Raw genomic sequence first — 27,797 nt, 5'->3', positions numbered from 1 at the left:
CCTACTGGGACCCTTAAGCTGGGCATGCTTCTCCCATCCCCCCTGCAGCTGCAGCTTCTGCTCCCCCACTCCACCCTGCATCCCTAGACATGAGCAACTTCGTAATCCCCCTCCCCCATCTGACAACTCCCTCCTTTTCCTATCAGGAGAAACTTTTCCATCTTCTCCTCCGTGCCAGGGGAGCAGCCATTTCTCCCCCATCCCTGACCTGCCAAGGCTGGCTCCTCTCCCGCATCCCCACCCCATCACCTGGGTATCCCCGCTTCTCCCTCTCTCTCCCCACTCCCTAGTCAGCTGCTTGGTGTGGCTCCTCTCCCCCACACCCTCCATCACCTGGGCATACTGGCTTCTCCCTCCCCTCTCAGTCACCTGGCAGAAGCAGATTCTCCCCCCTCTCTCACCGCTCAAGCTAGACGATCCAATTTCCTGTTTCCAGCTTGTGGAAAGGTTACTTGGCACCTCCCCAGGCTGAGCAAACCGGTTCCATCCAGGAGCTGCTCTCCTGAGCTAGCTTCTGGGTTATAACTAATCTCTTGGCACTGCTCTTGGCACACACTGGTGTGTGTGGGGCAGGGGGACCTTCCCATCTTTGTGGGGGGTGCTTGAGGGTGGTGGGGATGGCATTTGTGCCTGAAATTGGGGCTTAAAGGGGGCTGGGTTTTTTTTTAACATGGTTGTATATGTAGAAGGGCTAGCCCTGCTCTGTGTATGTTTGTGTGTCTGTGTACACATCTGTGGTTGTGTGTATATAGGAGAATAGCTATCCCAGCTATGTCAGCTTTGTGCATTTGTGTGTACTGGGCACGGGTGGGAGGGAGGGTTATGCAGAAGAGAGCTTATTCCACAGTTGTTTGCATCAGTGTGTGTTTTTTTTGTATGTATTTGTGCACATTTGAGAGCTGTGCACATCAGTGAACTTGGTGCCTTTAGCTTTTTCACCCTGTAGCCTTTGTTCTGTGGCAGTAGCTTGAGCTGAGCTGTAATTAAATGCCAGGCAAGCAGTGGATAGTGAAAATGTCCATCTAGTTCTCCTGGATGTTGATGGTTTAGTCATTGGGGATGATGTTTTTCTAAGGTTGGCCCAGAGCCCAAAAAGTCATCCCAGCAGGAAGAGAGGGTTGGAACGCCATTAAACTGGTCCCTACTGGCTCTTTCAGAGCCCAGGGGATTCGAGCTGCTTGACGTTTTTTTGCCAAAAAAAATTTGGGGGGGGGTCAAAAATGCAGATTCAGCAGGACTGAAACGTTTTGCAAATTAGTGTTGATTGCACCAAATTGTTCACTTTGGAAAAAAAAATTCAAATGTTTTTTTTTGGACATTTTCTAAATGAAATCTTTTGATTTTTTTAAATTCAGAATGACGTTTTGTTTCAAAATGTCCTTTAATTGTACTTTTAAGTAAAAACAAAAAAGTTCAAAATCGAAACAAAACTTTTCATTTCAATTATTCTTTTTTTTTACTTTTCAGTTAGATGAAAAATTTAATTTTCAGTTCAATCCGAAACTCTTTTCCCCCCATAATTTTTTGGCACTGCCAGCACAACAAAAAAATCTGTGATTGACACAGCTCCACAGGGCACTGCAGCAGGTTTCTCATATGGAAGCAGCTTTATTGCAGCTCTTCACACAAGCTGTGTACAGTGCACCCTCCCAGGGCCGTCCTTAGGATTTATGGGGCCCTACGCAGTATTATTAAACTGGTGCCCCTATGCTGGCATTCAACTCTGTGAATACTGGTGCCCCTATGCTGGCACATTCTGCTCTGCGAATATGGCCCCTGGCTTCTGCCTAGTAAGGAGACCGCAGCGCGCGCTGGGTGTGTGGGAGCCGACCTGCTCTTTCCTGCTGTCCCAGTTATAGGCACGAACTCCGTGGGTGGGTGCTCCGGAGCTGGAGCATCCTGGGGAAAATTAAGTGGGTGCAGAGCACCCACCGGAGCCAAGCTCCCCTTCGCCCCCCGTGCCTCTCGTGTGCTGGTGGCCCTGCACTCACAGTGCTTCTGGAGAGCCGCGAACAGCTGATTCACAGCGTTCAAGCTCTGGGAGGGAGGGGGAAGAGTGGGGATGGAGCCACTCGGGGGATGAGGTGGGGAAGAGGCGGGGCAGGGGTGGAGCAGGCACGGGAAGAGGCGGGGTGGGGGCTTGGGAGAAGGGGTAGAGTGGGGGTAGGTCCTGGAGCAGAGGCGGGGGGGTCGAGCACCCCCTAGCAAGATGAGAAGTCAGCACCTATAGTCCCGGTGGTGCCCCAAATTTTTGGGGGCCCTATGCAGCCGTGTATGCTGCGTATGCCTAAGGACGGCCCTGCACCCTCCACCTTTAGTTCAGTGTTTTCCTCTCGATAGAATTGCTTGTTGACTTCATGGGCAGCCAGATGAGCACCTGGGCCTCCCTTCTTGACTGGACAATGGGCACTCGTCCTCATACCCCCATCCTGGAAGTTGGATCCTTCTTTCTGGGCAGCAGGCACCCATGCCCCTTGGGAGTCATTCCCTTCTGGCTGCATACTCACAGTCCCCACCTCCTTAGGAGCCAGTCTCTTGTCTCTGGGCTCACACATTCCCAGGAGCCAAGAGATGGAATTAATTGCAAAGTATAGAGGAGAGCACTGTCTCTGTGATTAGATGGCTGTTACCAAGTGGCATAGACACGTGCTCTCTATGTGTTGATAGTTAACTGCCAGGTTAGGAAAAGTCTTATCAAAGTTAAAGGGTTTATTAGTTGATCAGAGGCTGTCGACCCTAGGAAGATCTTCAAAGATCACATGATGGTTGGATCAATACTGTCAGCAAACAAAAGGGAGAGACACACTAACCAGGCTTGCTTGTTCACCTACATTCTGATAAACCTGCAAAGGTCACCAGATCAGTTCTGAAGCTGAATAAGCTGCCTCTTTCCCAGACTTTCCTCTCTCCATACACTCACATGGCCCATCAGGGTCACTCATAGGGAAAAGCACTCCATTGTTCTAGCTGATATAATTCACATAGTTCAGCATTCCCAGCACTGGTCCTTAGATATATTTGGGACTGGCACATCTACAGAGCTCCATGGACATACCCAGGATAGCTACACAGAAGATGCAGGAACTGCATGGGGTCTGGTGGGAGCAGACAGAATACCCAGGATCCTGAGTTGCATGGAGACCAGGCCGTCAGTGTGTATCTTCAGCAGTTCCCTCTCCTTGTGCTCACTTGTATGCAACCTCAAACAGGCATTTACGCATGCAGGGAGTGAGTCACTGTGCTTCAAAGTACCCAAGTGACAGCCATGGGTCCTGTAGCCACTGAGAAGGTACAAAACAATGCAAACCTTCACCCAGTGCCCCGTTCAATCCTTAGGGTATGTCTAGACTGCAATCACTAGGTATGATTGCTGCTCGAGCTGACATACCTGAGCTAGCTTTAATCTAATCTAGAGAAGCCATGGCAGCATGGGCTAGCCCCAGGAGTACTGTGCAAATTTGGACAGCCTGCGCTGAAGCTTGCACTGCTGCAGCTCGCTCTGGGACTGAGCTAGCGAGATTAAAGCTAGGTCGGGTGCGTGGCCCTGAACTGCAATCACACCCACTGATCGTAGTCAAAGCAAACCCATAGGGCTGGTCTACACTGAGAAGTTACCCTGGCGTACCTAAGTCTCTCAGGGGTGTGAAAAATCCTACCCCCCCAGCGTAGACAGTGCGAGGCCGGTGGAGCTACCCACTTCTTGGGGAGGCGCATTAACGGCAGCAATTAACGACGCTCACTACCATCCCTGTAGTGAGCGTCGACTCTGACCCGCTACAGCATCACAGCTGTAGTGCCGGAGCTGCACCACTGTGGTGGTTTAAGCGTAAACATAGCCACAGGCCATGTCTACACCACCACCTACGTCGGCAACATTTACGTCACTCAGGGCAGTGAAAAAACCACTCCCCGGAGTGACATAAGTTTCGCCGGCATAAGTGGTAGTGTGGACAGTGCTGTCGGTGGGAGAGCTTGGCATTTGGCGGGGCTGGCAGAGGCTTCTTACCCGGCTCCTCATCCCTGTAGCTCCTAGGCGGCGGAGGCAGGGGCGATGGCTGAGACTCTGCTGCTCCCGCCACAAGCACCAGCTGCCACAGTCCATGGGAGCTGCGTGGGCAGGGCCTGCAGGTGCAGGCAACGCAGAGAGCCCTCCCCCGCCCAGAGGAGCTGCAGGGGGGCCATGCCAGTGGGAGCCGGGGAGAACCCCCCACCCCGAGGTAAGCGCCTCCCGCACTCCCCCAACCCCCTAGCCCTGAGCCCCCTCCCACACACCCAAACTACTGCTGCTGGCCCAGGGGCTGCCTGAGCTCTTCAACCTAGCAGACAAAAGTGTAACAAAACCCAGTGGCTGGAAGTTGAAGCTGGACAAATTCAGATTAGAAATAAGGTGCAAATTTTTCACTAAGAGGATAATTAAACCTTGGACCAATTTACCAAGGGTTGTGGTGGATTCTCTATCACTGGACATTTTAAAATCAAGATTAGATGTTTTTCTAAAAGAACTGCTGTCGTTCAAGCCCAGCTATTGGACTTGAAGCAGGAATTAATTCATGGAAATCCTATGGCTTGTGTTAGGGAGGTCAAACTAGATGATCACAATGGTCCCTGCTAGGCTTAAAATCCATGAATGTGTTGAAGACATCTCACGCAAGCCACCAAACAAGGTAGTTAAAATCTAAAGCATTTTTCCAAAATAACTTCTGACTTTTGTGAGCATCATCAGCATTGTCAGTGCAGAGAGATACAAAATGGCCTAACACGACTGCTCTTTGGAGTTTGAGAGGCAGGGACAGGGCTACAAATTTGGAACCCCATCATACTGGACTGATCCACACTCTGGATCCAGATAATGGTTCTGAGTTCACTACTTGAACCTTTTTGTGCAGTGGGCTGAATCCTGAAATTTGGGGAAGTTCAGATCCAGATCTCAAACACCCAAGTTTGGAAGCATTCAGAGCCAGCGGTTTGGTTTGTCCCATGAGGGCGACATGAAGTTCAACTCTGGATTCAGGCTGCAGGGGCATTAGTTCAGAGCTAGTGTCAGGAATAATAGAAAACCCGTGTTTATGGAAAATGTGCAGAGTGAGGGTCTTTCTGTGGACTTTAATGTTTTCCCCAGGATTAAAACATCTATGTATAAAGCCAGACATTCCTAGCTCAGTATCACCAACCCTAAATGTTCAAAAATCATGAGTCGGTCTCACCAAAAATCATAAGATTATGTAAAAATAATCGATTTGGGGTTCTTTTTATTTGCCTTCTGCATTTTGAGCCTTTAGGGTGCACTGGGGTCACATTTTGAAGCTTTCTCCACAGCCACAAGGGCTAGAAACTTACTTTTCCTTTAAGAATGAAGGCTGAAAGCATCACATCTCCACTTGACTCCAGGAGCTGGGGCTTTAAGGAAAACAATAATTATCATGTGACTCATGACAAAATCATGAGAGTTGGCAACACTGCAGTAGCCCTTCTGGTTGTGAAGTAAACCAGCAGCATATAAACTGATGGCATATTGTGTCTGTCTGCGGAGAGCTGGGTGTAAACCATTGCACTAACATAAGGACAAAGTTCCTCCGTTGAATTCAGTAGGATGTAAACTTTGGAGCTTAATATCATGTGTCCCTGAAATATAAACACTGTTAATCACTGTTGATATTCCTCTCAGAAACATCCAGCTAAATCACGTGGTCAGAATGCAGCTGTCTGAGCTTTCCCCAGGCACATCAAAGGATGGGGATAAAGCTGCCTGGTTTGAATAGGTAAACAGAACTGTTGACTCTTCCTTGAATTATTCAAATTGCTGAGATGCTTCCCCTTGTTCTTAAAATGTACATAGATGCAATAAGTCATCTTTGCAACATGAGACTCTGATATCTCTGAAGTCCTCTGGGGACCTGGAAGGGTTCGGAAGGGACCCACTTAGTGGAATTCCACCCCAGGACAAGTGACAGCTACAGTTTTGTCAGGAAAAAAAAAAAAGTGTTGGAGATTTTTGTGGTTTTTATGTAAGATTTGGGCCAGTGCTGGCAATTCACAATAACGTGCTAATACATATTGCTAGTGATTCTTTGTCTGAGAATAATATGATATTAAACTATAAGGACCAAGCAGACTAGGAAACACCTCCCAGGTAGGGCTGTCATTCGCTCAGGATATTCCTGATTGTGTCGGGGCGCTCCTGCATTGGCTGTGTCAACGATAGACTTTTTGGGGCGATCTACTAGAAACAAATCATCTAGTTTGACCTGCATCGCCACCTGTGCCTCTCCACCCGCAGGAGCGATGATAGGGATTCTAGTGTAGACAGGGCCCTGGAATTTTCCCCACTGTGTTTTCTAACCCCCCAGTCCAGAGCCTAAGGCCTGCCTGCATTAGGCAATCCCATCATTGCTACCACCGATGTAGCTGTACATCTACAGGACAGTGCAACTTGGGTGAGTTAGTGAACACAAGGCCATATTTCCAGCAGCATTCGTATTAGCCCTGCATGGATCCCAAAATATGTCACTGTGATGAAGTGGTTTTCACTGCACTATGCTGGTGGTTTGGATGCAATGTCGTCGCAGCTCATTAGGTTTGCCCCAGGAGATAAGAGTAGCTGGATTTGTTCTGTTGGACAAATTCACCAAGATGGCAACCCTGCTTCCCCTGCAGGAATTCAATACACTGCAATTAGACACCCGAGCTGGCCCATGTCAGCTCACTCAGACTCACAGGGCTCAGGATAAGGGGCAGTTTAATTGTGGTGTAGATGTTCAGGGCTCGGGCTTGGGATCCTCCTCCCTCAGACCCTGGGAAAGTCCAAAGCTTTAGCACCATTCAGGAATCTACCCCTATGATTCTATAGTGAAAACAGAGCCATCCTTTAACCATGTTAGGTGACTACTGTTGTAACCAGGTTCTGCAATGCAACCACTAGTACAGAGAGGGCCTCAGTCTTGGGACATGTCTACATGAGCACTTACTGTGTGGCAAGCTGGGGTGTAAATCTACAATGCTCCAGTGTGCCACTACGTGTCTGTGTGGACCCTGTAGCAATCTGCACTAGGGAACCTATAGTGCACACCAGCAGGGTCCACATAGACCCTCTTTGTGGCACGCTGGAGTACTGTAGATGTACACTCCAGCTTGGTGGGGGCACAGTAAGTGCTTGCATTGATATGCCCTAGGTCTCAGGCTAATGCGCTTTTTAAAAATCTTGGGTTGGCTGCAGATACAGAGCAAGTGGGGGAGGGCAGGACAGAGACTTCGAACCCAGAAAAAGTGTCCCTCATAAATTGCAGACTGGAGGATGCTGCCCAAAAATCAGACCAGCAAGTGCAAGAACAGTAGAGCAGGGCCAGATCATCTGAGCCAAGGTAAGATAATGAACTTGAATGGGAGAGGAAAGGATGTCACATTACCTTTGACATTAAACTGCTAGATAGCATCGTTCTCAACAGGGCTTCTGTGGAGCTCTCCTTCATTTTGGGAATCGGAACCTAAATCATCTTTCCTTGTTATCCATCTATCTATCACAAACACATGTTTCTACTAGCTGCAGTGTCTTTGCCTATATATAACATGATATCCTGATGAAACATTTTTCCTGGAGTGTCTGTATTGCCTCTTCTCCTTCCCTCTCCACCTTGGTCCCTCATTTAAACTAAACTACTTCCAAAATTATCCCTGTGCAAGGCTTGTCCCATGACTGACAGCAGCCTGTAAGGAACCATGTGAGAGAGGGCATGATTTTCTGGGACTGCAGTTGGTGGCTTGAAACACATGAAACTGAGATCCCTGCTGCTGACTGGTATTAGAATGCGAGCAAAGTGTGTCACAGGTTGGAACTGGAATGGGACCTTTTATAACACAGACATACAGTATGGGCATTTCAAGGATGACTTTTAAACTTCCCCACCTACACCTTTCCATTCTGCAAAAAACATTTACAGTCAGCTACTCCCTGAATAACATATACATAGTCCTCTTCATAGCACTTGAGTATAGTTGTATTGGTATGCAGGCTTACTCTGCTGCATAGATTAGGTTTATAATTGCTAACAATGTATGGATTCTTATTTCTTATGATGACATGGACTGAACCAAAGTGCAAATATAAAAGTACTGGTAAAATCTGATGGCACTTTTTGTAATAATTGGGTTTTGCCCCCTATGTGCATAGCCAAAAGTTATTCCTGTGTTCAACTTATTTGCCTGCCTCTGCCCCAGAGGTGGCTGCATTCCAATGGGTTGTATGTAGTGTGTGTCTGATCCTTTGTAATGAAAGACCCTAATTATTACCCTAGTAAGAAAATCAATGTATCATATGGGCATTCCAGAGAAAACATGCAGTTACTGACCTGAGAAATACCTTAGTCTTTAAACCACAACATTCCTGTGGGTGAGTGGTTTGAAATATTTTTGGCAGTGAAAGGGTAAAATGAACTAGAGGCAGAATTGTCTGGTGGGTAGATCAGATAACTGGGCTACAAGAGAACTGGGTTTTATTCCTGACTCTTCCACTGACTCAGCATGCAAACTTGGGCAAATGGCTGCCTCTCAGTTCATCAATTTCCACATCTGCAAATTAGGGATATACCTAGCATTTTGAAGAGTAGCAGCCGTGTTAGTCTGTATTCGCAAAAAGAAAAGGAGTACTTGTGGCACCTTAGAGACTAACCAATTTATTTGAGCATAAGCTTTCGCGAGCTACAGCTCACTTCATCAGATGCATTCAGTGGAAAATACAGTGAGGAGATTTATATACACACAGAACATGAAAAAATGGGTGTTATCACTCTCCTTACAGTGTGTATGATAACACCCATTTTTTCATGTTCCGTGTGTATATAAATCTCCTCACTGTATTTTCCACTGAATGCATCCGATGAAGTGAGCTGTAGCTCGCGAAAGCTTATGCTCAAATAAATTGGTTAGTCTCTAAGGTGCCACTAGTACTCCTTTTCTTTTCACCTAGCATTTTGAAGAGTTTGCAGTTAGGGTGCCGTTTCCTTTGGTTGATGGTAGACATTCACAAGTGGTCAATTTGTTCCATAATCTAGGAGTACTCTTGGATTCCTTGCGGATGCTAAGATCTCACATACAGAATCTGCGAGTAATACTTTCTGTCATATCCATCTGGCTAAGAGACTCCGTCCCATCTTGGCGGATGATGATTTGGCCTCAGTTATTCATGCCTTCATCACTTCTCAACTGGACTACAGCAATGTGATAAATTTTCAGGGCATGAAACCTTCAGCACTTGGGAAACTCCAGCTAATACAGAATGCTGCAGTGTTTCTCCTCATCAGCACAGTCTGCTGTGAGCACCTCAGACCAGTCCTCTGCTCTCTGCACTCGCTTCCCCATACAATTTCAAATCAGTTTCAGAGTCTTCTCAGTCCTCTTCAAAGTGCTTCATGGCCTGGGCCTAGGATATCTAAAAGATCACCTAACACTCTGGAATGAAGACCATGGTTCACAACTCAACTTCTCTCTACAATAAGGGTAAAGCTTGTCTGTGCAGGAGACAGAACTTTCTCAGGGGCCAGTCTGAGACTGTGGAATGAACTCCCCCACAAGAACCAAAGACCATGAAAAACCTTATTGCCTTCCACTGCAAGGCACATTTCTGGGAACTGCCTTAGGCAACATAAACACACAGCAACATGCCTGTTTAAAAATAAGAACAGTAAAAAAATCTACCAAGACAAGACACTCCACTGCACGTGCTTCTCCCCCTGGGGACAGGATGAGACAACAAACAACCCATGACAGATGTGTAGTCACGTTGCTTTATGCGCTAGTGAAAAGAGCTCAGACACTACAGTGATAAGCGGGGTATAAGAACTTTCATAGAACAGGATAGAATAGAATGCCTTGGTAAGCTGCTTTGAAGTCCGTGGAAGAAAAGTGCAACATAAATGATCATTAAAGTGATTCCGACCCAAGTTCCTAGCTCCAGCTTTAAGGGTCAGGTTATAAAGAGGCACAATGTAGATGTTTAAAGGAAGATGTGGGTGCAGGAGATTAATAGCACTGCTGGCTTGTACCCCCTGAGTGTCTTCAGTCCAGATGCTACATTGATAAGCACTTTAAAAATACCTGTTATAATAATAATCCACAGACTCCCGGTATATTTGTGAAATAGTTCTGTGTTGAATGACAGTATTAGAAAGCATGCTGACTCTTTAAAGAAGTAAATGTGTGACGCAGGCGGAGTTGTTAGCTGTTGATGTGAGCTGATATCTGAGCCAGGTGCCCTGTGTTTGACATCTGTCTAGAAATGCCTGTGTTTTTGGCAAGTCTCTACTTCCCCAACTGTATCTGGCAGGATACAGAGGGTGATCTGATTATTAATTACCGTTTACATATGCCCAAGATACTTAAGCACACACCTAGCTTGAACCAAGTGAATAGTCCCATTACTTTGCTGAATCAAGGCCATAGCTCCACATGGCTCACAGTAGGTATCATAGGAGGCAAGGGCCCGGCCCTGAGTAGCTTACATTCTGATTTATACAGGTAACACAGTCAATAAAGACATTAAGGATCCAGATCAAGTACCTGTGTGTTTGTTCTGGAGAGGTTAATAGGATAAAGGGAGAAGTTTTTAAAGGATCATATTTTGTTTTGCATGCCCACATTGTGAGTTACAATCATTTGAATAGCCATGTTTTTTGGGGTGCGACAGTGTGGCCAACTCTTGTGATTTTGTTTGGTATTTTTCTTAAAGCCGCAACTCCAGAAGTCAAGAGATTGTGAGAAAGTCAGTGTACTTTTTTTTTTAAGTTGAAAGCCTCTAGCTCTCATGCCTGTGGAGAAAAGCTGGCAAATGTGACCCTTGGGCCCTTAAAGATTCAAAAACCAGACTGGAAATAGAAAGAACATGAAATGTGTTATCTTTAAGCCAAACTCATGATTTTTGAATTTGGGGAAATTTGGGCTGCCAATACCAAGTAGAGGGTTTCAATCCTGCCAGGTCAGGCAAGTGAATGACCACAGAAAACACTTGGATAGAGCATGATGGGAATGGGATGTCAGCTGACAGTTTAGTTGAGAGATTTGAAGGATAGGCGAGGGAGATATTAGGTGTGCAAAATATGCTGACATTACACTCAGGGAAAAGATGCACCGTTTAGTTTATTTCGTCTGAAATATGTCAGTAGCAAAATACCTTTAGGACAAATCATGCCACTGCTTTTATCCCCCCCACTGACTTCACCCAGGTGTGGTAGCTAGCAGTATAATGCACTCAGCTCTAATACCCAGGAACTCCACTCAGCAAGGCAATCACAAGGGAGGATCAGATAAGATTTTCTTATCTCAGGAAGGCTCTGAATTTATAGCCTGGAACTGTCCTATCAGACACTGTCATTATGCCTCTGATCTCAAATCTCCACCCATCTCAAGGCCTAAATATCTGGAACCTGGTCACCACATTGTAGCATCAATCTGCTTGAAAGACTGCAGACAACACTTTGCACAGTTGCAAACAGTTGCTCTGTTGCACCCTAGGTTTCAGCTGTCCCAACAAGCCTGCCCCATTGAACCTCACAATCCTGTTATACAAACTGATTTGGCTGCTTCCTTAATGTAATCAAGCCCCACTGCAAGAGCTGCCTCCTTGGTGTACACACAGCCTCGGTGCACTGCCTACCTGCTTGCTGAAACCCTATTCCCACTGCACAGTCTTCTTGCTGCATATCTAATTCCAGTGCACCCCTACCTGATTGCCCCTGCAGCCCTACCTTTGCTGTGCTTCCCAGCCCCAATGAGCCAGCCCTAAACCCATACCCTTGCATACCCCTTCCAATCTCACTGCACCAGCCCCAAGTCTTCACCCCCATCCAATGCACCCCCATTGCACCAGCCTCTGGGCTGCACCCTCCCATCTCCCTACACTCCCATCCCATTGCGCCCCCAATCGCCCTGCACCCCTATCCCATTGCATCCCCCAATCTCCCTGCACCCACCATCCCATTGCACCCCCAATCTCCCTGCACCCCCATACCATTGCACCCCCCAATGTCCCTGCACCCCTATCCCATTGCACCCCCAATCTCCCTGCACCCCCACCCCATTGCACCCCCCCAAACTCCCTGCACCCCCCAAGCTCCCTGCACCCCTCCATCCCATTGCGCCCCCCAATCTCTCTGCACCCCTATCCCATTGCACCCCCCCAAACTCCCTGCACCCCCATACCATTGCACCCCCCAAGCTCCCTGCACCCCCCATCCCGCAATGCTCCAGGCTCGCCTCCTCCGCATTGTAGCACGAGAGCTTTCGTTTCCCCCTATGACGTCAGTGCCAGCGCCCCCACCCCGCCCCCGAAGATCCCGCCCCACTCAGTCCCTGGTTGGTGGCTTCACATCCCGCCGGCTTCACGTGATTCCCGAGGCTCCGCCCCCGCCAGGCCCTGGTCCCGGGCTCGGTCGGCGCAGTCGCAGTGAGGAGGCAGCCGCGGAGCCGGTAGCAGGAGCCGGCGGCGGAGCCATGGCGGGGGCCCCGCAGGAGAACACGCTGCTTCACCTCTTCGCCGGGGGGTGAGTGCCTGGGCCCGGCCTCCCCGGGGCTCCTCCCTCCCCCCATTCCTTCCTGGGGTGTCCTGGGACCAGCCCCCCTCCCCTCCTCCTTCCCCCCTTCTCCTGTTGCCCCCTCCCCTCCTTCCCCCCCATTCCTTCCTGGGGTGTTCTGGGACCAGCCCCCCGCCTCCTTCCCCCCCATTCCTTCCTGGGGTGTCCTGGGACCAGCCCCCCGCCTCCTTCCCCCCCATTCCTTCCTGGGGTGTTCTGGGACCAGCCCCCCGCCTCCTTCCCCCCTTCTCCTGTTGCCCCCTCCCCTCCTTCCCCCCCATTCCTTCCTGCGGTGTCCTGGATCAGCCCCTGCTCCCCTCCTCTCCTCCTTCCCCCCTTCTCCTGTTGCCCCCTCCCCTCCTTCCCCCCCATTCCTTCCTGGGGTGTCCTGGGACCAGCCCCCCGCCTCCTTCCCCCCTATTCCTTCCTGGGGTGTCCTGGGACCAGCCCCCCGCCTCCTTCCCCCCTATTCCTTCCTGGGGTGTCCTGGGACCAGCCCCCTGCCTCCTTCCCCCCTATTCCTTCCTGGGGTGTCCTGGGACCAGCCCCTGCTCCCCTCCTTTCCTTCTTCCCCCCTTCTCCTGTTGCCCCCTCTTTTCCTTCCCCCCAATTCCTTCCTTCCTTCTTTCCTTCTCCCTCAGGTGACCTGGCTCAGGCCCCCCCACGTCCCCTTCCTCCTCCCCCCCCATTCTTTCTTTCCTTCCCCTCGGGTGCCCTGGATCAGCCCCCTCTTCCCTTCCCCCCTTCACCTGCTCTCCTCTCTTCTTCCCCCCCATTCCTTCCTTGCATCTCTCTCGGGTGTCCTGGCTCAGCACCCGTTCCCCCTTCACCTGCTGATATCTCCTTTCTCCTTCTTTCCTGTCCCACCTTAATTTTTCCTGCCTCATCTTCCCTTCCTCTCCTGTTGATATCTCTAGATATTCTCTTAAAAGGTTTCGGTTATCAAGAGGTTTTGTGTGGGGAGGGTGAGACTTGAATAGTCTCACACGTGGGATGGGGGGGAAGGGGAAGTATCGCCACCCCACCCCCCCATATCCACCCAAATGTGCCTCAGTTCAGAGAGAAATACGACTGAGGAGCGGGGGGAAGTGGTATGGGCAGGGATGGGGTTAATGAGGTTCACATGACACACACACACAGTAGAACATGGCTTTCAGCAGCAGCCAAGGCTGGGGTTAGGGCAGACTGGCTCATTCTCCTGCCTGTCTTTTAAAGCCCTGGCTGTGTGGACGTGGAAGGCACAATCCATGACCCAAAACGTTCATGCTCTAGTGCAGGCACACAGGATATACCTGCTGACAGCAGAGGCCAAAGTGGCGGTGATATCTGGAGGTGCTCTGGATCACAGTGCATGCCTGCTGCTACCATTGCAGTTCTGGTTTGCACTGAGTTTTGCATTATAACCTGTTTTCAGCTGCTCATAACCTCCCTGGAAACTTTCCCTTTGGGCTGCAATTCCTCATCCTTTTATACATATTTTTTGATAGTGCAAACACTTGATGCTACGGTATTGTTGCTTTCTCTGTCTCCTGGAATCAGATGTTGGGTTGTTATTGATCTGCTGTTTTTTTTCCCCCTTCAGTCTTTTAAATCTTTCCTTGTCTCATCCACCTCCTTCCCCTGTATTCTTGTTGTTTGTGCCATTGCAATAAGGCTGTGTAAGGTGGTGCTGCTGCCTCCCTGCAGTGGAACTGTATTGTATCTTAGCAAAATAAAACATCTTTTCCAAATATTGCATCATTAGGGGCAAGCAAGTCTAAAGCCTTATGACTGAGAAGGAAATGGGGGTGTTTTTGGTACAGTATTGATGGTGTTGGCAATTGAGAAGGTACTAGGGAGGTTCTTAGAGCCCTGGTCAGCCTTTGGTGTGGACTTTGTGGGCATTTGATACTGGGGCCACTTGGCTGGAAACATGACTGCACTGGAGTGCCACATCCCAGGGATACCCTGAGCAGCAATTGCCATTAATCTGCAAAGCCAGAAAGAGCCATGGAGTAGCAACATAGCAATCTGTGTTCATTCCTCCGGAGGCTGAATGGTTTAGTGCTTCTTCCCCCTCCCACACCTCAGTGACAAAAAGTGTTTCTCTTCCTTGCGAACGTCCCCATAAGAGTGAAGTTTGGACTCTGTGTAAATGTCACTACCTTCCTGGAAGGGTCAGTGTAATAATCTATTCTTTCTAGACCCTGCCGCTTGTGTTGCATATTGACTAGATCTGGTAGAGGAAAGGAGCATTCTGAGGATCTGTATTATGCATTCATGCTGTAAGGCTGGTGCAGCCTGCGGCAGGCAAAGGGAAAAGAGCAGTTTGTGATGGAGTCACTAGGTCTACATCTGCAGTATAGAAGAGACCATGTCCTGAAAAAGTGCAGAGGGTTTATGTGGCAGGGCAAGAATTTCCTTTTAATACTATGATTGAACGCCTGGAATCCTCAAGTTTCCTTCATATACAGGTGCAGGGAAGTCCGGGTGGGGTGGATTTTGTTTTTCTTGATCTTAGCAGTGGGGATTAGCAGTGTGTGTTCTATAGGATGACTTGGGAAGGGTAATGGCTGTTGATAGTTGTGGTTGACCACATGCTGGAATTCAGTCTTGTCCGAAGCGAATTTCAATAGCTTTAAGGCTTTGTGTTTTGTTTCTTGATTACATAAGAGCACAGTTCAGAGGCTTTTGCTTCAGACATGAGACTTAAAAAAGCAGTATCTACCCAGTTGTGTGTTTCTGTACTGACCTGCTAGGTATTAACACTAAAGCCTTTTTGTGTGTATTGATCAGAATTATGAAAGTGTGTTGTTTTTCCCATTGTCTTCATAATAAAAACCAATGGATTCTGTGCCAGGGCTGGCAAATTATGACTGGTTTGCAAGGCTGCTCTTAGGCAGTAAAGGTAGAAGTCAAAGGTCTTGTCTACGCTGCCACTTTACAGCGCTGCAACTTTCTTGCTTGGGTGTGAAAAAACACCCCCCTGAGCCCTGCAACTTTCAGTGCTGTAAAGTGCAGTGTAGACAGTGCACCAGTGCTGGGAGCTAGTCCCCTCATGGAGGTGGTGGGTTTTTTAACAGCGCTGGGAGAGCTCTCTCCCAGTACTGGTGCCGTGACTATGTTGCTAGTGAAGAGAGACCCTAACTTAGTGGGTCTTGGGACCAGACTGAGGGCTCGTCTACACTGGCAATGCAACAGTGCTGCTGTGGCAGTGCTTTAACGCGGGCCTTGTGTGGTCGCAGCGCTGGGAGAGAGCTCTCCCAGCACTCTAAAAAAAACCCACCTCAGTGAGGGGTGTAGCTCCCGCTCCCAGTGTTGGGGCACTGTTTACACTGGCGCTTTACAGCACTCTGCTCGGGGGTGTTTTTTTCACACCCCTGAGCGAGAAAGCTGCAGTGCTGTTAATTGCCAGTGTAGACAAGCCCTTAGGAAAAGTGAGTTGTGTTTGCTATGATATCCAAGTGTGTGTAATTACAAAATCATATGTAACTGTGACATTTTGCTGCATTTGTTAAATGAATGACTTGAGGCTAAATCCTGCCCTTATGTGTGCCTCCTGTTGAAGTCAATGCAGGACGCCATACAAAGGCAGAGCTCAGCCTGTGGTCTTTAGGCAACTTGCCTGAGCATCAATTAACTGAATTTGGGGGGTGGGAATGTTTGCAGAGCATATTTAGAACTTCTTGCATAGGCTGCGATTAAAAAGTAAGGCTGTGAAACTGCATAACCTAATGTTCCAAAAGATGCCAGAAGACAGTGGAGACTGAAGTCCTCTATTTAGCAACAGACCAATGTTCTGAGAGGTAAGCAAGGCTCCACTATTAACTAGATTAAGACCAGCGATCAATTTCATATAGTCTACTGAAGTGCTGTCAGTTGGCAAGTACTTTGGAAGAAGGTTCTGTAGTGCAGATAGATGAACTATCCAAAAAGATGGGCTTATAATGGAAATTGACCAAGCTTCATGTAATTACTTAGTGCTAGCATTGCAGGATTTTTCTCTAAGAATGTCAACCATAAAATGAGAGAGACGCACCATATTTTTAAATGTTATCGCAGGAACATATTCAGGAGGAGAAAAGAGAGTGTAGCCTTTTCATCATTTAGTCACTTTTAGAATGTCTAGGATCCTACATGTAGTATACTGAACTTTCACATAAAAATAGGGAAGAAGTTTACAACCCTTTAAAAGGTGGAGCACAGAACTCTCTGTGAAGGTTATTTACTCAGAAATGCCAGGAACCATTACAACTTTTTATACTCTGTTTTTCAAGTTAGCAGTACTGATTCATCCAGTAAATTAAAACCCACAAAGCTGTTTTCTGAAGGCAGTACCTCTTCTCCTTCTGGCTTGGAGTAGTACATGTTGACTTAAGTACAGTAGTATCTGGATCCCGCCACTGAGATGTGGGCCCTATCTGTTCATTTATGTAGATAATAAAGATGCTTATCCAAGGTTCCAGGTGTCCCAATGTAATTGTACAATAAATATAATTAAATTGATCCTCAGCAGCTTTAAAATCAGTTCCACAGGACCTGAGCCATCCCCTTCACCACCTAACCTCAGCTTCTCCAGAGATCCTATTGAACAGGTGTCTTTTGCAGCGTACCTAGAAAGTCACCAATCTTGGGCTGTCACAAGAAACACCCTGCCAACCATCCCCTCTTTTATAACGAGGGGATCTAGTTCAAGCACCCTTGAGACCACAGGTTTGGCAGTAAGGCACAGGGAGGTAGATTTCAGGTAGGTTAGGCACTGTACAGACCCACTAATAGAAGAGGATCCCTATGCTGAAGGTCTCCCATCCATCCTTGCTATTGGTCATCCATGTTTCATGACTGACTGTTCACACCCAACAGCAGTAATCGTACTGTAACAAACCAAGCTAGTGCAAATGTGCACCACTACCCTGTATTGGATTGGGCTGGAATTGCTCAACTGTGTGCTTGGTCCCTGTTTTGCGAATATATGATCGTGATGAACACCACAGAAACGTCTATAAAAATGAAAATAACAAAGTAGTCGTGGAGTCTTTCCTTCAAGCTCACAGCTTGCACTCTTGAGGCTAGAGGATCTAGGTGAAATTCATAAAGCTGTTTTATGCAGCATAGTGGTGACAGTGAAGTGCCTAGGTGGTCACAGCGTGGTTATGCTATTTAACATTTTTAGCTCTTAACCATGTGACCAACCACTCCTCTTCTGCTGTGCCGGAGGCTCCCTCTGCCCCTGTTCATTTGTCTTCCTGCTTTCTTCCATGTGAACTCTTAATGCACTGAACTTAAATTCTTCCTCTAGACCTGCTTCTGCCAAGATAGCCGAGAAATTAGCCAGTTGTAATGGCTCAATAGGGAGCCTGTTGGGGATAGCTGATGTGTCTGAGTTGTGTGCTGTATCTTTCTTCCACCCATTGTTCGTTGCTTGAGGATATTTACAATTAAAGATTGTTAGGTGCTATGTTACTATGGTGATAAAGTCCCGTATGAAAACCTAAGACATGTAGATAGTTATGGGTGCTACTGTGCTATCTGCTAGGCATTGTCCAAACTGTTTGGAAGAGCTCCTAATCCAAGGTCCCAATCCTGCATACACTTAAGCATGTGCTTAATTTGTATGCGTTTATCCCCATTTTTGCAGATGGGGAACTAAGACAGAGAGAGACATACTTGCCCAATGTGACATGGAAAGTCTGAGGCAAAGCAGGAATTTAAATCAAGTCTTCAGTGTCCTGGTGTGTGTGTTTTGGAACAGTGACAAGATACATAAACTTGGGAAACCAACATCACCTTGGATTAAGTGTTATATACCCTGCTATCCTTATGGGGTTTTGCTTTTTAGCAGTATAATAAACTTACAGTACATTCCCTTGAGAGACAAAATCTGATTAAAGGAAAACTTCAGTGATATTTATTTTGCTAACTATATTACACTATCAAAGCAATTTTTGTAAACCATTGTCACTGCTTCAGCTCTTCCATTCAAGTGAGGGGCAAAGTTTCTTGTTTCCCCTCCATGTAAACTCTGTGGAGTAGGGACTGTCTCTTTGTTCTGTTTGTACAGCTAGCACAATGGGGTCCTGGCTTGTAGGTGCTACCTCAGTACACACAAATAATAATAATTCCCATCAGGGTCTCTTTGATGGTGCAAACTAGGACTCCGGTCCTGCAAGCACCTCCACCTAATCAGATCCTGGCATGGTGATCCACTGAAGTCAGTGGGGCTCCCTAGATGTAAGGGTCAGCCCACACAGAGTTGGTTGTAGTACCAGGGCCAAGAACAAAAAGGTTCCACTTTGCCAGTGGAAAGCATTAGAAAGTGGGAACAAATAAAGTTTCTGTAAGATAAATTCTGAACTTAAACCACCTTTTAATGACAATTTTGCAGTTGATATAAGAACTACTCTATCACTTAAAACAATGTTGTTGGTGATTATGGCGATGGCTGTGGGGCCTTATTGTGCTAGGCACTGTGCTTATACAAAACTAAAATAGTCCCTGCCCCAACCAGCATGCAAGTTTACCTAACCTTACAGCTTTGAAGCTATCCAGCACTTAATGCAGATTAGGAGTGAAAGAATGGACTTTGACACTAGAAAGCATCTTTAAATTGTAGAGAGGTACATTCCTATTAGCTTTAGTGTATTTATAGGCAGTCACAGTGGTTCTTGCGGATTTCGTCTTGTTCGTTAGATGGAGTGTTCCTGTTAAGGATCACACTAATAACAGCAAAGCAAATCCTCCTGTGCTGTGGATTGGAAAGATGAGTCTGAGGCAAGAAGGATTTAATCAGCAACAAACAAGAATGAGACCTGATAACGCCTTGAACACCTTGAATGTGTGATCTGTGTGACGTTGCCGTGATCGCTCACGCCTTCTGACGTGCCCGGACGCCACGGTGAGGAACATCGCGGAGAGTGCTCTGCAGGATGCTGTCAAGAAGCGAATCGCAAGGACCCCCTCCAAACTCCCGCCACCTACCTGAGCGGCTCGCTGGAAAGTGAATTTGGAAGAGATGGGGAGACTTTGCTTTGCTCTGGACTCATGCCCGCAACGCTATGTGATGACTGGAGAAGCGTATCAGCTGCCACTGGATGTGCATGCAAGTGGGATGCCAGCAACCACTTCTTCCCTGTTTTGCCGACTGGAGGTTCATCCACAAGACCTGGCTCAACTGCATCCCCCTGAACAGAGCTGTCCACTATGGGAATTGGAACAAGCGATGCAGGAAGTGCGGCTATGCCAATGAGACGCTACCCCACGTACTGTGTAGCTGCAAGCCCCATGCGAGATTGGCGGCTGCAACACAACGCCATCCAAGATCACCTGGCAAGAGCCATTCCGCGACCTGTGGGGAAGGTTGCTGTAAACTCCGCCATCCCTGGAACTGACAGCCAACTGCGACCAGACATTGTCCTCACCAGTGAGGACTGGAACAAGATCATCATGGTGGACATCACAGTGCTGTTCAAGAACAGGACCCCAGCCTTCCACGATGCCCGAGCTCGAAAGGTAAAGAAGTATGCCCCAGTGGCCGAAACCTTGAGAGCTAAGGGTTAACAGGTCCAGACACGTGCACTGATCGTCGGAGCCTTACGCTCATGGGACCCCAGTAAGAGTGAGTGCTGAGAGAATGCGGAATTGGTCAACGCTACGCCCAGCTGATGCGGCAACTCATGGTGTCGGATGCCATCAGGTGGTTGAGGGACATCTACACAGAACACATCACTGGACATCAGCAATACCAGGAGGAATGAGCTGGAGTGCTGATGAGAAACACAGTCAGGAAAGGTTTCAGAGTAGCAGCTGTGTTAGTCTGTATTCGCAAAAAGAAAAGGAGGACTTTTGGCACCTTAGAGACTAACCAATTTATTTGGGCATAAGCTTTCGTGAGCTACAGCTCGCTTCATCGGATGCATTCAGGAAAGTAACAAATACTGTCCTCGTGGATTGTATTTTCTAAATGGACAACCAACCTAATTCTCAATTACTGAGGGACAATCTCCCCTCATTGAGATGTGCTTTCCATAACCAAATCTCTATACAACTTTTCATGAGTAGTGTACCTGAGTATTCGGATTCTAATATCTAAACTGTATTATTCAATCTATTCACCTAAATTTGGGTTATTGCTGTTTATGTATTCTCTGTATCATATGACTTTTAAAAACTAACTTTGTGTTTGTGGATACTCTACGCACTATACCTAGATGTATAGACACTCTTTTCCCAACCTATGTATTATATAATTTTTTCAACATTCGCTTTAATAAAATTTTTAATTTGTGTGTGTGCTTAAATGTTTCAAGGATTGGGGCCCAATTCAAAACCTCCCCTGCTTCGCAGATTCCAAAAGGAAACAGCCAGCAAAGCCCTCTTGAAAAGCCTGCTGGAAAAGATTGGGTTTGCAGTATGCCCTGGAGGTCAACCAGCTCAAGCTATTTCAGACCAAAGGTGTGGGGGCAGATTCCAAAGATGAGGAAGATACAAGGAGTCCACATGGAGAACCTTCCTGGCTGCTCTCAGTTGCGTCCAAAGTTGCTCTAGTTTGATCACTGCATCTGCAAGAGGTGTTTCAAACAGGTGAGTCCCAGGCCATTTAAGGCTCTATTGATCAAAACCAACACCTTTAAACTTCATATGGGACCACTGGGTAGCCAATGCAGGTCACAAAACATTGGTGTCATGTTTTTATGGTGAAGGACTCTATTTAACAAACAAGCTGCCACTCTCTGCACTAGCTTCAGGATTTAAAATATTGCTCCATGTAGAGCACTTGCAGTAGCAGGTAGATTTGTGGGGTTTTCTTAAATCAATAAGGAATAGGGCAGAGGAGACCTCCTAATAAATTGCTCCAGCAGAGGTTAATACTTGTATAGTGCAGTGCAAACACTAATCCTTACAACACCCTCTAGGAGGAGGAGAATACTAATTCACCTACCTTACAGATAGGGGAAACAGAGACATGCAGGTTAACATGACTTGCAGGGCCACATAGTAAATTATGGGCAGAATCTGGATTAGAACTCAAGAGTTCCTGGCTCCCAGTCCTATGCTTAGTCCACTGGTCTGTGTACACTCTGATAAGAAAAAGGTCTTTCTATTTCCTGAGTAGTGTCTAAACACAGCACTGATCTGAAAACAGGAAAATGCTTTGCAAGAATTCATGTACCTGGTAACAAAATTATTAGTTGGAACTTTATTGAATGCTTAATATAATTAAGGGGCTTGTCTGCTTGTCCTTATTTCATTACTTATTTTAATACAAAATCTGCTTCAGTCCCTGAGTTTGCATCCACTTATTTCACTTAATGCAGTGCTCAAGCATTGAAGGCATGACCTGCTTAACTGTCCCCACTGAGTATTCATTGCTGGAGATTGTGGCATGCTGCAGAAAAACAGACAAACTTTCCACTGCAAAATAAATCTGGGGAAAAGCTCTGTAAAGAGCATTCACCTCAGAACCCCCTAACTTTGAGATGATTCAAAATTCAGCTGTTGGGGACGCTTCTCAGTGCTTCCAGTTTTCCTAGGACGAAGATGGGCACACAATGAAATGTTAAGAGATAGATATTGAGCCCCTTACTTGTGTAAATGAGCGATTATTTACCTGAGTGGTCCCACTGAAGGGAATGATTCTATTCCCGACTGCGCCATTGACCTGCTGGGTGACCCTGGGCAAGTCATTTCCTTTCTCTGTGCCTCAGTTTCTCAATATTTAAAATGGGGGGTAAATAATACTGACCTCCTTTGCAAAGCGCTTTGAGATCAACTGATGAGAAGTGCTATATAAGAGTGAAGTGTTATCAAATGCTTGACAGCATGAATAAGGGGGCTTCCAATCTGGTCCTCTCAAATTATCCTTCATTATAGCCTTGGCTGGGCTCGTAGCAGTTTTTGACCCATTCTGTGTCTTCTGGGATTACACCATTTACCATTCTTAATTTTCCCCAACAATTATGCTTGGTCTAGCAATGCTGAGTTTGGGTTTCCTTTCTAGTTGAGTTTTGGTTTTAAGTTTTGGGAGTCGTGCACATAGACTAGGTTGTTGGGCTGCTGACAGCTTCTTTAGAATAAAGTCACTGTGTACTGGGGCAGACATTAAGTATGAATGTCAAGGTCTTTGCTAATATAGAAAGTGGGAGGTAAAAAGAGAAGCACAAATGTTGAGCCTAGCAACCAGGACATGAGTTTTAAATAAAGCTTTTGCATCTACAATAAATAAACATGCTTATGTAATCATATGTACACAGAGGTACGGGGGGTGCTACTGCACCCCCTGGCTTCAAGTGGTTTCCATTATATACGGGGTTTACAGTTCAGTTCAGTGTCTCTCAGCATCCTCACTATACAAATTGTTCCAGCTCCCCTGTATGTAGTTACATAGGGCTTCCCATCAGTTCTTGTCATAACTGCTTACTATCTGCTTTGTGGCCCTTCTGGCACTGATGGGAATTCTTGCACATCATGGGAAAGATCCATTTCTGTTGCGATCACGTGTTTCTGCTGCCTGTAATTCTTAGGTGAGGGTGGAGAGAGTAGACGCTACTTTTAGCTACCTTTAGACCTTTCTGATTCTGGACTGCTTTCTCTTTCCTAATGAAGAACAAATCGATTGTGAAACCCTTTTATTTTGATTTTACAAGAGGCCGATGCAATAAAAGCTGTGTATCTTGTCGTGAGAACTAAAATTTTGCAGCTGGTACCTCAAAGTAATTTTAACCAGTATGGAGTCTTGGTGGACACGATAGCTGTAACTTTTTTACTTTGGAAACTCTGATCTGGCTGCATATTCATAATCCAGTACTGCAAGGGTTTGGCTTTGTTTGCGTAGCTGTTTATGGTTGTTGCTGTTTTTTTCCTTTTCCCAGATGTGGGAGTATGAGACAGTCTGGGAATACTAGAAAGTATTTCCTTTATGTGCAGCAGGCTATTTTCAGCTGTCTTCCCAGGAAATAGAACATCACAGGGAGAGATGATGCAAGGAAACCTCACGTGGAGGAAAATCAGCTGATCAGAGCATAGTGTTAATATACTGAAGTACTTACTGGAGCTGACCTGCAGAGAAGTCCAGAGATTTGCTGTGCTAGATAGTGTTGTGTTTAAAGTCATGCTGGTAACATTTGCCCTGAGCGGTTAAAGCTGATTATGTGGATACTAACTCGTGCTGTGTATGAAAAGGTTACACACTTATTCCAGGAGGTACTTGCACTTAAATGGTAGAGGCTGCATACGTGTCTGAGGTTACTGAATTGCAGGATGGAAGGGCAGTTCGTGTGTGTGAACAGGGCAAGATGGCAGAGGAGGTAGCTAGTGGCTGGAGGAGAATGGCCAGGTCTCCGAGAAGGTTGGAGAAATTGCATAACAAGAGATGGCACGCAGTGTAGGAATCGTAATGCTCTCCTGTCAGTCATGAGGGCTGTGGTAGTACACATACTCACGTAAAACCCTGGACCATATATTTTTAGAAGCAAGCTGCACAAAATAATCATAGAATCGGATAACCTTTTCATATTGTGTAATCTATTGTCTGTAAGTAGTTAACTTCGTTTTATCATGTATATGAAATAAACAAGATGTAACTAGATGTTTGGCATGGTGCAGTGTGGGCTATTCCTGGTCCTAATGCAGACTTCCTGTGTGACCTTGGGCAAGTCACTCGATCACTCGGTGCTTTGGTTTCCCCATCTGTGAAATAGAGATAATGGCTCCTTTCTCACACCCATTACCTGTGTTGTATGTTTAGATTTGTAAGCTTCAGGCAGGGAAAGTTTCTTACAGTCCCTGTACGATCGGGCCCTGATCCCAGTCTAAGTGCTACTGTAATATAAATAATCAAAGCATAACATTGTGTTTTTTATGTTTAACTCTAACAGTACGAAAGCACAGATTAGGCAGCAAGTGCTCATGTTCTTTGCACTGCCACCTGTTCGCTTCAGGATGCAATTCAGAGTTTTGGCTACAGTCCTACGGCCCTGAATAAAAAGGGACCCCAGTAGCCAAGATTGCCTTTTGCCTAGCACCCTGTTGTTGCAATTAAAGTCTGAAATTCTTTGATGGCTGGTTAGTTGCCAGGAGCAGCGAGAGGGCTTTCTCTGCCCTCTTTGCAGCCTGCCAGAATCCTAAGGGCATTGCCGAGCATATAAACTCTGGTTTTGGGGATGTTTTTTTTTTTTTTTTAATCTCACCAGCATCTGGTTACATAATGTGGATGTGGGTGACACACTGCAAAAATGGTGGTTACGAAGCTCTGCCTTTTTTGAGTGGCTTTACATATAATTTTGTGTATCTCCAATTTTCCCCCCTGTAATAGCACCTAGCAGTTAAGACACTCTATAAAAAGAAAGCCAGCAAAGAAGCTTGTATGACTAAAGCATCTGTCCCATTGTTTATGTAAATAGGGAAGGATGACTTTCTTTGGTGAAAGCAGAAACCTACTACTGTGCTTATATAATTTTTCATTTCAAAGGGAAGTCATTAATCACTTCGGTTTCTGCTCCTGGATGATAAATTCTTTAAGATGTGGGTGTAGACAGGCTGAGTCAAGTTCTCCTCTCATGCCATTGATTTCAGCGGAGTCACATGTGATTTACACTACCATAAGTGCCAGTGTTGGATCCAGGCATTCAGGAGCAGAGGGAAGGACTTGAGGTAACTGTCAGATCCATGCCCAGAATGCAATTCCAACCCCACACTATTTTAAAGTCTGTACTCTGGGACCGGACAAAGGTTTTGTTGTGAAGGGTTTTCCCTGCCCAGGGCCCCAGTCCCTTCCCCCTCCACCCTCTCTGTGTTCAGGCAAGCACATGGGCAGCACGCACAGTTCATGCTGTCCATTGAGGAAGATGTGCTAAAGCCTTGCGCTCCAAAGCTCTATTTGCAGAGCAGATAGCTAATGTCAGGCCCAGGTTCTGTACACAAAGTGAGCAAAGTGCTGATAACAACCAAGCTGCTTGTTCAGTCAGTCTTGTGTCAGTTTTCCTGTAAATGTAGCTCAGCCTCCATCCACGCAACAGAATTTCAGCTGCTGTGTGTGTGCCTAGCTTCCTAAGCAGCTTCAGTGCTTTATTCTACAGCCAAGGTCAAAATCAAGTGGATTAAAATGTCTGGAGGCAAAGCTGTTTCTCAGAATACCTGTTACTGTAAAATGCATGGATTGCCACTGGTTTAGGATAAGCTCTTTCTGTTTGTGATAGGAAGGAGCAAGAATCAAGAAGACGAAGGAAAACACACTCGACTGATGTTATTACTCATAGTTTAAGGCTCTAAAGTTCTCAGATTTCACAGGGGGGCTGTTTGCATGGGGGAGAATTATTAATGGTAAAGGGAGGAAGAATCTTGCAGCCTATCCAGCAAATGCAAACAGTAATGGGGAAACTGGAATTAAAGTACCCTCTTTGTTTCCAAATAGTCCTGGATGTTCTGATCATCTTTACAGTAAGGCCTAGTCTATCCTTAAAAGTTTTGCTGTCAAAACCCCTATAGTGTAGATAGATGCAGCTTATACAGGCAAAAAGAAATGCTTTTGCCCTTATAGTTTATATCAATTCAGCAAGCAAAATTAGCTCTACCAGCAAAAGCACGTTATGGCCAGCTTGCGGTCACCAGGGGATTTTTCTGTGGCCTGGGTGGAGATTGGGTGGAGGGGCGCAAAGCAGTTGCTCCTGGCTGCCTTGGTGTTTGCTAGCACTGCCAGCAAGGGATCAGCGCTCTTCACCACAGAGCCTCTTGGGGGCTCCGGGCAGCGCCTCTGCAGACATGTGGGGCCAGTGTGCGTGCTCAGGGGGCTGCAGGCGTCAGCCTGGGGCAGTGGGGCTTAGGGTTGGAAAAATGGTCAGAGCAGCCACCAGCAGGGGTTGGTGGCCGCACTCTGAGGCCACCAGAAAGAGTTGTTCAGAAAATCCCTCGCTAGGTAGGGGCTTGCGTAACAGGGGGCAAGAAGTGGCACAGGCCCTCCTCCAATCAGCAGGGGCACAGAACTCCTGCGGTGCTGGGTCAGGGAGAGCGAGCTCCGCTGGTCCCCGGGACGGGGAGAGGCGAGTAAGGTCCACTGACTCGGGGAAGGGGGGAACCAGCCTCTCGAGCCGCGGACAGCACAGAGAGTGCCCCTCCAAAAGCGACCAAACTTTTATTCTTGTGCATGCCCCTAACACTAGGGCATTTGCCTGCATAGAAATGTCAGAGAAAATCACCCCTAACCAGCCTGGCTATAGCAGCAAAAGTTCTTCGTGTGTAGACCTGGCATTAGACTTTACTCTGGTGCTTATGAATTTTTCCAGCAAGTTCCTTGTAACTCTAGCAGGCACTGCTTGGCCTGTGAGTAAGATGAGGGGCAGTTTTTTGCTTCCTTCTCATGGACAACACCTAAATTGCAATTTCGCCATAAGATCCACTGAATTAAATGGTGTTCTCCAAAGGGAATCTCATAGCATGTTATCACTTCAAGAAATGCTGAGACGCTTGTGTAAACAAAGAAAATGCTTCCTTCCATTGAGTTTAGCTGTGGAAGATCTCTCCTATTTAAGTTGTAGAAAGCTGAACTTTTCATTCTACATCCTAGTTAACGCCTATAATAATAGCTTATAGCACACTTCTTCAGTAGATCACAAAGCACTTCACAAAGGAAGTATCCTACTGAGGTACACAGGGGCAAAGAGTCTTGACCAAGGTCACTCAGCCAGGGCAGTGGAAGAGACGAGAATAATACCCAGCTCTTTTGAGTTTTAGTTCGGAGCTCTATCCACTTGGCCACACTGCCTCTGTTGATCGTTACTGGCAAGGGTTAATTCTGGAGCAGAGCGCTTCAGCATGATTGCAAGAAGCAGCATGTATGTAAGGTGAGGTGCAACACACTAGTTCAGGGGGTCTCACACTCAGTTTACCTTAGAGCCAGTGCCAGTCCTCAAATCCTCCCAGCAGGCCAGTAATGTCACTGACAACGGTGTTCAGAAAAGAAAATGTTTATATTTTGTTTTTTATTTTGAATTTCTTAGCAATAATAAAACTGTCATACAACTTTATACAATTCTTTGCCTGCCAGAGAGTTTTTAGTGTTTGCCAGTTTGTTGATGTTTGGCCTCAGTGACTGAGCCATTGAAACCTTCAGGATTATGGCAAGGTGTGCATCACATAGTTGTGGTCGGTATTTTGACTTGGGGGGAGTGACACTGCCTCCACGGCTTACTCTGCCTGGCAACTAATGATGCTGCCTCCATGGCTGATTCTGCCCAGTGATTAGTGATGATATTTCTGTCCCTCTCCCCC

At 46.8% G+C, this 27,797-nt stretch overlaps 1 protein-coding gene across 1 annotated transcript in view; it reads left to right on the top strand.

Annotated features, from left to right (window-relative positions):
* Positions 1-12,373: 12,373 nt before the first annotated feature.
* The window catches only part of SLC25A33 (solute carrier family 25 member 33), a 34,446-nt gene continuing 19,022 nt past the window's right edge, over positions 12,374-27,797 (top strand). Inside the window, exon 1 of the mRNA XM_037880923.2 lies at positions 12,374-12,527. Coding sequence (XP_037736851.1) covers positions 12,478-12,527 — 50 coding nt within the window. The 5' untranslated portion in view covers positions 12,374-12,477. The remainder of the gene's footprint in view (positions 12,528-27,797) is intronic.

Source organism: Chelonia mydas, chromosome 18, assembly GCF_015237465.2.
Source record: "Chelonia mydas isolate rCheMyd1 chromosome 18, rCheMyd1.pri.v2, whole genome shotgun sequence".
Classification (NCBI taxonomy): Eukaryota; Metazoa; Chordata; order Testudines; family Cheloniidae; genus Chelonia; species Chelonia mydas.
Note: the sequence above shows the minus strand (reverse complement) of the source record. Positions and strands in the feature narration are given on the sequence as shown.